This window comes from Dromiciops gliroides, chromosome 5, assembly GCF_019393635.1.
Source record: "Dromiciops gliroides isolate mDroGli1 chromosome 5, mDroGli1.pri, whole genome shotgun sequence".
Lineage (NCBI taxonomy): Eukaryota > Metazoa > Chordata > Mammalia > Microbiotheria > Microbiotheriidae > Dromiciops > Dromiciops gliroides.
Window position 1 is genome coordinate 241974078 of NC_057865.1, and position 11589 is coordinate 241985666.

Genomic DNA, 11589 nt, shown 5'->3' on the forward strand with positions numbered 1-11589 from the left:
TGCTAAGTAGCTGAATTCTAGGCAAATAAAGGTTAAGTGACTTGTCTAGGGTCAGCCAGCTAGTAAGTATCTGAGGCTGGATTTGAACTTAGGGCTTCCTGATTCTAAATTTACCTTGCTATCCAGCTGTCTCTTAGAGGCAGCAGGAAATAGAGTTCAGTAAATAAAGTGCCAAGCCTGAATTCCGGAAGACCTGACTTCAAATCTAGCCTTGCACGCTTACTAGCTGGGTGACCCTAAGCACCTCACTTAATCTCTGTCTTCCTCAGTTTCTCAACTGTAAAATGGGGATCTTAATAGTACCTACCTCAAAGGGTTGTTGGGAGCATCAAAGGAGATATTTGCAAAGCACAGTGCCTGGCACAAAGTAGCCACTTAATAATTGCTCATCCCCTCCCCTCCTTTAAAAAGAGTTAAAATCCTGTATCAATGACAGTTTTCTAGAATTTATAATCTCATCTCACCTTGTTGCTTTCCCCCATTTTCTTGTTGCTACTTTCGCTACATTTTAGGCTTGAAAATTGATTCTTTCCTTACCACTCTTTCTAAGATGTTGGACTTTTGAAAAAAACAAAAACAAAAATTCTTTTCCCTTCAGAATATACTAGAGTTCATCTTTGATGTGCTGTGTATTGGGGGTGTAGCCATCTGAGTCATGAGAATTAGTTTAGGGTGTTGTTGTTCAGTGGTGTCTTATTCCTCATGACCCTATGGACCATAGCATGTCAGTGGTGTCTAAGGGGTTTTATTGGCAGAGATACTAGAGTGGTCTGAAATTTTCTTCTCTTCTTTCTTACAAATGAAGCAACTGAGGCAGACAGGGTTAAGTAACTTGCCTAGGGTCACACAGATTTGAACTCAGGTCTTACTGACTTCAGGCCCAGCAATTTATCCACTGAGCCATCTAGCTCTCTCTGAGTTGAGAGTAGTGGGGTACTATTCCAGGATTCATAACCCTTTCTGAATTGTATACTTTTAGAATTGGCAAGGACCTTAGAGATTATCTTAATTTAACCTTCTCATGGTGTTTTTTTTTTTGTCAGAAGACCAGAGTTCAAATCCCAGCTTGACCACTTACTAGCTAATGTAATGATGTAACATCTTTTTGCCTTAATTATCTTAAATCTGTAAAAAGACGGGGTTTGACCAGATGACCTCTAAGGTCTCTTAAAGTTGTGATTCATTGCACAATGTGGGGCCTCAGTTTCTTTCTTTCTTTTTTCTGGGGCAATGAGGGTTAAGTGACTTGCCCAGGGTCACACAGCTAGTAAGTGTCAAGTGTCTGAGGATAGATTTGAACTCAGGTCCTCCTGAATCTAGGGCCAATGCTTTATCCACTGCGCCACCTAGCTGCCCCTCTCAGTTTCTTTCAACAAAATAAGGGCATTGGAACATTTGACCTCTAAGGTCCCTTCTGGTTCTAAATCTTTGCTCCTCTGATCTGCTCTACCATGCTCTCTCCCTAGTGGAGGTTTTTAGCTGACAGATGTCCACGGGACCATTGCCTATTGTTCAATCTGAATTTATTTCCAAGTTATGTTTCCATTTGAACATGTGTTAATCAAGGGTGTATCCACTACTAACGACTTTTCCATTTGCCCCTTCCCTCTTTTGTTTCCTAAAGCACAACAGAGCCACTGATTGTCTTCCTGTGCAAAGTCAGCCTTGGAAATATATGTTTCCATGGGAAAAGGGATGCAAATGGTATCTATAGCCAGATGGAAGTTTTCCCAGAGACCACACAGGTAATACTCCTGGTAATTTTGTTATTGTTTGAAAGGGTGTTGTTTTTCTACTTTCGCTGGTTCTAACCCCATCTCCTCACCCAACTTCAATCTCAGGTTCTCTGGCTTTGTGTCTTATTTTTTCTTCTTTTTCACTTTTTGGCTTTGTGTCTTATTAAGAGAATTTTAAAATATATAACAACAATGATTTAAAAGCAAGGCACTTTCCTTTTTCCTTTTCACTCTCTCCCCATCCTCCCAAATCTATTTCACTTGATGAAAATGGTCCTAGAGTCAATTTTTTTATTTAGAATTTTATTTTTCCAAATTACATGTAAAACAAATTTCGACATTAATTTAAAAAACAAAACTTTGTGTTCCAACTTCTCTTCCTCCCTCCCTCCCCACATCCAACCCCAAGAACTCAAGCAATTCAATATGTTACACGAGTAGTCATGCAAAACATTTCCACATTAGGCAGGTTATGAAAGAAAACTGACAAAAACAAAACTTCAAATTAAGGAACTATCAAAAAAATTATGCTTCAATCTGTTTTCAGATACCATCAGTTCTTTCTCTGTAGATGGATTGCAATTTTCATAAGTCTTTCAGAGTTATCTTGGATCATTGCATTGCTGAAAATAACCAAGTCTTTCCCAGCAGATCATCTTATACTGTTGCTATTATTTTGTATACAGTACATTTTACTCTGCATCAGTTCATGTAGGTCTTTCTAGGGTTTTCTGATAGCATCCTGCTAGAGTCAAATGTTCAAGACAGACACACAACAAAAATAACACACGAGTGTAACCAAAATCAGGAAGACTGAGAAACACACAAGTAGGGCAGGAAGGCAGTAAATGTTGCCAAGAACCCTGATCCCCCCCTTTCCAATTCCTCCTCCATATAGCTACTAGATAATCCCCTGCTCAAAGAGCATTAGTGAGTTCCTATTTCCTGTAGGATAAGATACAAACTTCTCTTCAGCATTTAAAACCCTTTACAATTTGACCATCACCTTTCTTTGCAGGCTGATTTCACATGATTCCAGGATTGTGATGGAACTAACTTAAACCAGCTCAAGAGCCAATTGTTAAATTTTTAATTTGAGCTTAAATTGGCAAACACTACCAACTGGGGACTGATTTATTGTTTTGTTCATTGTCTAGGCAAGTAGTGTCAAACTCAAGTAGAAAAGGGGACCGGCTAATCAGTTCGCCCAGATGTTGACTTACTTTTAAAATGTAATGTTATCTATGTTTATTTTTATTTATTTTGTTAAATATTTCCCAATTATGTTTTAATCCGGTTCACCATATGGCTTGCAGTTGACACCTCTGGTCTAAACTTGAGAAATTGATGAGAGAAAATGTTAATAATGCTGTTTAAGCTTAAAAGTAGGTCATATGTTGGTTTTTTTAGGGGTGGTGTGGGGGGAGAGCTGGTTGGGAAACATTCACCAGCATACTTCTTCATGTATACTATTTGCCAATCAAACTGACTTACTAGTCCCCAGACTTGGCATTCCATGTTCCACCTTTGTGCCTTGGCACTGACTGTACCCTTTCTCCAGAGTCTATTTTCTCTTCCCCTCCAACTCTAGCAATCTTTAGCTCCCTTCAAAGAGCAGCTCATGCACCACTTAAAGAAGAATTTTTCCTGATCTCCTTAGTTCTTAGGACTCTCTTCCTCTTGTGGATAAAAGTTTTTCAAGGAGAGAGATTGTCTCTCCAGGGCATAACATGCTGTCCTGCACACAGTTGAGGCTTAATAAATACTTGGTTGAACTGAATTGTATGGGTTTGGGTTGGCTGATCTTTTCCCCTCTGAAGCTGCCTGTAGTTAGCATATACTAAAAGTGGAGTTAGCACAGACTTCTGGGCCAGCATTCCTTCAGTCGGCCCGACCCATCTGAGCTACTTTATTGAAAGGGAGAGCAAGGGAGCCGGGTGAAGCCATTGTGTGGCAGCTCTGGGGAATCCGTAAACTGTGGTGACTTTTTTCTGTGTGTCTTTGTATATTCTGCTTTATTGTATATGTCTGTTAGTCCCTAGAGGGAGTCTCATGCAGTGAATCATATTACAAGCTGCGGGAAGTCCAAAGGGTCTGGCAGTGAGGATTCTGGGTTACTGACAAGTACATTTTGGCAGCACCTAAGCCCATCCCTTCTCCTCTGGATGATGTACCAGGATCCTTGCAATTAGAGACTGAGAGATCCTGACAGCTAGAACCTCACTCCTTATACCATGGAATTTATTACACAGTCAGCATCCTGGCACCACATCCAATCAAGTGTACAATAAATAATAACAATAACTTTTTATATAACACATCATGTGCTAGGCACTGTGCTAAAAGATTTACAGCGATCATTTCATAACAACCCTGGGAGGTAGGTGTTCTTATTATCCCAATTTTACAGACAAGGAAACTGAGGCAAAGGGAGGTTAAGTGACTTGCCCAGGGTCACATAGCTAGTAAATGTCTAAGGTCAGATTTGAACTCAGGACTTCCTGACTCCAAGCCTGGCACTTTATCCACTGTGCCATGTAAGGAGTATCAAAGGTGATATTTAGTGGGTCCCCAATATAGGAATATAAAGCACCCTTTGGATGCTTGAATACTGAGGAAATAACGACTTCCTTTCAGTATACATAGCAAGTATTGAGGCTTGGTTGGTAAATAAGGGAGAAAAAATAAGAAATGAGGCTGGAAAAGTGGGTTGAATTCTGATTGTGGAGGGCCTTAAATACCAAGAGGAAGAATTTGGACCTGGTTCACGAGGGTAACTGAACAAGAGATGTTCATGGAAGATAATAATAACTGACACTTGTGGGCAGCTAGGTGGCACAGTGGATAGAGCACCGGCCCTGGATTCAGGAGTACCTGAGTTCAAATCCAGCCTCGGACACTTAACACTTACTAGCTGTGTGACCCTGGGCAAGTCACTGAAACCCAATTGCCTCATGAAAAAACAAAAAACAAAACAATAATAACTGACACTCATGAAGCATTTTAAATTCAATGAAGTGCTTTATTTAACCAATCTCATTTGATCCTCACAACAACCCAATGTGATGGGTATTACAAACATTCTTATTCCCATTCTATAAATGGGCTCAGAGTAGTTAAGTGACTTGACCATGGTGACACAAGCCAATAATAGTTAGACATGGGTTTTGAATCCAAGTGTTCCATATTCCAAGTTCCAAACACTATTAATTCTGCTACACTGCTTCTTCATCTGGCAATATTATGTAGAATAATTTGGGGGTTAGGAGAGAATAGAGACGGGGAGATCAATTAGGCCCGTTGTGGCATGTAGACATGAAAAATAAATTGAGAGGAAGAACTGATAGGAGTGAAGAAGTGAATGAAAGGAGTGAATGGGAGAAGTTAAAAGATAATTTCAAGCTGGGGTCATTGGTGAAATGGTGGTACCACTAGAAGAAATGGGTAAATTCTAAAATGCACCTAGTTTGGGGAAGGGAAGGATGAATTTTGTTCCAGATGTTGTGAGTGAGAAGCGCAGATCAGCGGACAGAAGTGTCCGGTGACCAGTCAGAAATGTGACTTAGGGTTCAGAATTACCCAGAAAGAAGCGAAGAGTAGAAGCTGTGGGAGTGAATGAGCTCTTTGAATCATAGAAGCCTAGACTTGTAGAGATTCATGATTTGCCAGATTGTTAGATGATGTTTGAACTAGCTTCCAACATTAATATTCTTCTGAGCAAGAAAGGACCTCAGAGGTCCATCATGCATTCAAACTTGAGACTCCTCTAACACATTGCCCTAAAGCCATTATCCAGCCTCCCCTTGGAGATATCCAGTGAAAGTGAGTTCACTACTTACCAAGACAATCCGTTTTCTTTCTGAAGAGTTCAAATTGTTTTTGAGATTTTCCTTACAGGGAGCCAACTTCTGCCTCCCTCCCTCACTCATTGTTCCTAGTTTTGTCTTCTTCAACACAGGAGACAATCTAACCCCTTTTCCAGGCCTTCAAATGTTTAAAGCAGGAAACATAATTCCCTTTAAGTCTTCTTTAGGAGGGAGGGAAGTAGGGAGAAAAAGAGACAGAGAGAGATAGAAAGACAGAGAAATAGAGACGCAGAGAGGGAGAGAGACACAGAGATAGAAAGATGGAGACAGAGAGAGAGAGAGAGAGAGAGAGAGAGAGAGAGAGATAGAGCGAGCGAGCATGAGCGAGCAGACCTGTGATTTCATTAGATCATTAGAATGGGTGAACTAACTCCCTCTTCCAGTGAATGTCAAGCACATTCTCAGTAACTTAGAGAGTTAGAGCATTGAGAAGTTAATTCACTTGCCCGGGGTCACAAAGCCAGGGAGCTAGACTGGAACATAGCTTTTCTTGGCTATGAGGCCGGTTTTCAATCCACTGCCATTCTGTCTCTCCCAAGGCTAAAACATTTACTAAATGAGATTATTGTGTGGATTGTATGATGATGGTTTGGAGTGGCCTGACCATTCTGCTCCTTCCAGGGGGTCAATGCTCTTCTTAAAATAGGGTGGGCAGATCTAAACACAGTACCCCAGCTGTGTTTGGGACAGATTATGGCAAGGTCTATCATCACCCTCCTTCCATAAGCTTTTTTTTTGTTTTGTGGGGCAATGGGGGTTAAGTGATTTGCCCAAGGTCACACAGCTAGTAAGTGTCAAGTGTCTGAGGCCGGATTTGAACTCAGGTCCTCCTGAATCCAGGGCCAGTGCTTTATCCACTGTGCCACCAACTGCTGCCCCCCCCGCCCCATATACTTTTAAAATACAACCTAAAATAACCTTTACTTTTTTTTTTTGGCCATGATATTGCAATGATGACTCACACAGCACTTGAGATCATAGGTTTTGAGCTGGAAAGAACCTTAGAGGCATATAGTTCAATCTCCCCATTTTATAGATAAGGAAAATGAGGACCCAGAGAAGTTAAGCAGTTTCCCCAAGGTCAAGGAGCCAGTAAGGGGCAGAGGTCAAATCTGAACTGAGCTCCCTCTGACTCCAAATTCAATGTATTCTTCATTGTTTCACCTTCCAAGTCCAGTAAAAGAAACCTTCAGGTCCCTTTCAGAACTGCTGTTTAATCAAGTCTCTCCTCTTCTCTGCTTGTGCTGTTGATTTTTAAAAAAACTAAGTAGAGGACTTATGTTTATCCCTGGCAAATTCTAGCCCATCTGTTAGTACTCAGCACAGAGGCAGCAGGGGGACTATACGGCTGGCAGCACTTATACAGAGCAACACAGCCACGGGCAGTTGAGCCAAATTCTGGCTACCGTTGTGGGCACATGGGGACATCCAGGCCAGCAGGAGATTTATGGAGGAAGAGGAGGGAGGGGGAGGAGGTGAAGAAGGGGGAGGAGGTGAAGAAGGGGGAGAGGGAGGAAGAGGAGGAGGAGGAGGAGGGAGGGGGGGGAGGGGGAGGAGGTGGAGGGGGAGGAGGTGAAGAAGGGGGAGAGGGAGGAAGAGGAGGAGGGGGAGGAGGAAGAGGAGGAGGAGGAGGAGGGAGGGGGAGGAGGAGGAGGAGAATTTCCTCACCAGTAGTTAAAAAGCTGGCTGCTACTGTGGAGCCCTTGGGAAGATGACTCAGATCCCCGCCAGTCAGTCTCTGGGGCTTGAGATGATTACTGTTGCATTGTGGGGCTTCCCTAGAGACTTCCCCCATGGGTGGGTTACTGTGTGGTACTTCTCTGCAATATCAGCTTTGTTTGTTTGTTTGTTTCTTTCTTGTTTTTTAGTGAGGCAATTGGGGGTTAAGTGACTTGCCCAGGGTCACACTAGTAAGTGTCAAGTCTCTGAGGCTGCATTTGAACTCAGGTCCTCTTGAATCCAGGGTCCGTGCTCTATCCACTGCACCACCTAGCTGCCCCTATATCAGCTTTTTTTTTTTAGAAGGTGTCCTGGATGTCCGTGTGTCAGTTCTTTTTCTCTTCTCACTTCCCACTGTCCGCTTCTGGGACTTTTGTATGCTGTGGCCAAGCTTATAATAACCTCGTTGGTTTTCCAGTACTAGGTATAGTCTGTGATGATAAAGCTTTTTCACAATAGGTGAAGGCTGTATCTATGATACAACATTGTTCCAACCAACCTTGATAAGGGTTTGGGGGACCCACCCTCTCTAGTTTTTTTCTGATCCTGATTCTGACAACTATTTTATGGAGCCATTAAGCTCTAAGATTCCTGCTATCGACAGAAATAGTGAGCTTGCCTTTGTCTAATAAAACAAGGCCAAGGACAGAATCCTGTAATACTCAAATAGAGACCTCCTTCCAGATTGACACTGATATATCAATCACTATTTATTGGGCTTAATCATTCAATCAAATATGAGTCTACACAATTGTACTGTTATTTGGGCCATATCTTTCCATCTTATCCACAATCATCTTGGACAAAATTATATTGTCAGATGCACTGATGAAATCCAGATTTTTTTTTATGTCTATGGCATTTCCACAAACTACTTAGTCTAGTGATATAGTCAAAGGAAATGAATTTAGTCTGGCATGACTTGTTCTTAATGAACCTGTGCTTGCCTCATAAGGATTGGTGATTCTCTAAGTACTTATAGAGCTTTCCTTTTATATTCATTTGAGAATTTTCCCAGGAAATGATATCAAGCTTATTTATATTCTTCTTTCAACTTTTGAGATTTGAGAAATCATATCAAGCTTATTTGCCCATAGACTTCTTCCAACTTTTGAGGCTTGGGACAACATTTGCCCACTTCTGATCTGGAGCATCACTATTTTACCTAATTATTCCTGTTAACTGAGTGCTCAGTTCTATTGTTTTTCTGCTGCTGAAAGGGTATAAGTTGCGTGAGTGCCCTCTAAACTTAGTACTTAGGAGCAAAGCCTAGCTGCTCCACCCTTGTTATAGCCTGCCTTAGTTCCCACTCTGATACAGGGGTAGAAGAAGGGTGACAACAGGTAGAGCTTGTTGTCATTAAACTCCCTCTTCTCCTCCTTCCTATTCTCTGACTTTTAGCTCTATTCCCTTAACCTTCCACCCCCCATTCCCTTATCTTCTTGCAACCCAACAGAATATACCATATTTCCTTTTTTATCATTCTAAACATCAACAGGGAGTTTATGGAGGAGGAAAATTCGCATTGATAGTTTTATTGGTCCAAACTAGAACTGGGAGGCAGAGAGTTCTTATATTTGCTCATTGTCTTGCCACTGGACTTCAGTGACTCCACAGGAAAGAATGAGGCTAACAACTTTGCACAGATTTGCCTCACTCAAATCCAATTCACTTGAAAGTCAAGATGTCACCCTCCCGATGTCATTGGTCCTCTTTTAGAATGAAGGACAAACAACAACAATGGGGAGGGATTCTTCTATTTTAAAGAATACAGCCTTCATTCAGTCTGCCCCAGCTTGATTTACCATCTTTAAGAATCAAAGACCTTATTAGCATATACAAATGTAAGATATCATTGTATGTTTTACCAATTGCAAAGTGTTTTTTACATAGTTTTCCATTTCGTCCAAATGAAAATTCTGTCTAAAAACTAGGATCATTATCATATTGCAGAGGGGGAAAATGGTGGTGGGGCTGGGCCTCAAACACATGTCCTTTGACTCTGAGTCCGCCCCTCTTTCCAATACAGCACACAGTCTCTAATTCCAAATTGAGCATCTATTTAACCTTGACCACTTTGAACTTGTGACTTTTTCTGATCTCTCTTGGCCCACACCAAATATGCACATGCGGCCAAGGACCATCTAGGGAAGAGAAAACCCAACAATTCCACTGGCACGTTTAATCTACACCGGATAGTTTTAGTCCTTTGTCAAAGACGACTATGTCCATTATTTGTCAATCATTTCCTGTCAGGTTTATCTCCTGATTGAATTCCTAATTTGCCCAAAGAAGTTGGTGTTTCCCACTCCTCTTGGAGGCTCTATAGGGCTCACATCGGTTGTATGCTCAAAGTAGACATTCTTGTGGGCTTGACCTTGAGAGTCAGGCAGACAACCCAGACCACAAAGTATAGTTTAGACCAGACCATGAGTCACCATTCTTAGGTCTATTCTCAGATCTATGTTCTATTTCTGTTCTATTTAGACAAAAGAGGCAGGTAGTTTAAAACTGTCTAGGCCTCACTTTATGCCCAAAACATTAAATTAGTTTTGTTTTTGTTTTTGTTTGTATTTTAAAAAGGTGGTAGCAGTTAGGTGACACAGTCGATAGAGTTCTAGACTTGGAGTCAGGAAGACCCGAGTTTGAATTCTTCCTGAGAGAACTCGCTTATCTGTGTAACCTTGGCAGGTCATTAACCTGATTCAGCCTCAGTTCTCGCATCTGTAAAATGGGGATAATAATAATAATAATAATATTTACCTCCAAGGGTTGCTATAAAGATCAAATGAGATAACATGTGGAAAGCACTTTGCAGACCTTAAGATACTATATAAATTTAATGGTTTAAAAAAATTTTGTGGGGCAATGAGGGTAAAGTGACTTGCCCAGGGTCACACAGCTAGTAAGTGTCATGTGTCTGAGCTGGATTTGAACTGAGGTCCTCCTGAATCCAAGGCCGGTGCTTTATCCACTGAGCCACCTAGCTGACCCCGGTACTATATAAATATAAACCATTAATAGCAATACATGTAGGGAATATTGTAAGAAATATGATCACAAGAAGAGGGAACATTATTGCCAAAAATCACTCCTGAGCAGTTACGGAATGAGGTAGGTGTCTGTGCCTCCACAATATTGCATCTTACCCCACATTTTCCTCTTGTTGCTCTCCTGCCACCAAAGCTATGAGGATTTGGCTGCCATATATAGCCGAAGTGGAATAGGTACTCAATGGCTTTTACAAGCCTGTGTCTACCTTCTTGCGGTGGGTAGAGTGCTGGGCCTGGAGTCAGGAAGACCCGAGTTCAAACCTGTCTTCACACATTTACTAGTTGTATGACCCTGGGCAAATCTCTTAACCTCTGTCGCCCTCAGTTTTCACATCTGTAGAATAGGAATAATAATAGCAGCTACCTCCTAGGGTGGTTGTGATGGTCAATTGCAAACCTTAAAGCACAACTGTATATAAATTTTTGTTCATTGTTGTGGTAATGGTGGTTATTGTTATTTTTATGCAACCCTTGTTGTTGTTCATTCTTCATTCTTTAAGAGGACCAATGATGTCAGGAGGGTGATGTCTTGACTTGCAAGTGAGTTGGATTTGAGTGAGGCAGAGCAGCCCAGAGTCATCAGCCTCCCTCTCTCCTCCAGCATCATTGGAGTCCAGTGGCAAGATATAAGTCATGTAACTTACCTCTACTCCATTGGTAGTATCCCCACAGACCAATCAGAGAAATCCTGGGGGTGGTTAGGGAGGAGTTAGAAATGGCACTAATTAGAACTAAGATGGGAAAACCAGGGGAACTAGACCGACTGCACACAGAGGGAATCTCTGCTGGAGGCAACACAATTATGAAATCACTGAAGGATCAATTCATAAAGTATCTGAAGCAAGGAAACATATGGAAATACACAGAAAAATCCTGGACCTAATTAATGCTGAAAAAAAGCAACCAGGAGAACACAAATAACTGTTGACTTCTCTATAAAAATGTATATAATCAAAGGATCATAGATTTAGGGCTGAAAGGGAACTTAGACATCATTGAGTTCAACTACTCATTTTACAGGCCCAGAAAGCAGGTGACTGGTCCAGGGTCACACAGCTAGGATATGAGATAGGTCTTCCTGTCTCCAAGGCCAGCACTATATTCATTATATTATACTGAGAATCACCTACATATTCATTGAGGACATCCTAGAAAAGGATGTTCATAGGGAACAGAAAGGCTTTTGTGAATGATTTCCCATATTCAGCTACATCT

The 11589-nt window shown here is 41.5% G+C and overlaps 1 protein-coding gene across 1 annotated transcript in view; it reads left to right on the top strand.

Moving 5' to 3' along the window:
* Positions 1–11589, top strand: part of MYRFL (myelin regulatory factor like) — a 150272-nt gene that overhangs the window by 134246 nt on the left and 4437 nt on the right. Inside the window, exon 25 of the mRNA XM_043967689.1 lies at positions 1625–1745. Coding sequence (XP_043823624.1) covers positions 1625–1745 — 121 coding nt within the window. The remainder of the gene's footprint in view (positions 1–1624; positions 1746–11589) is intronic.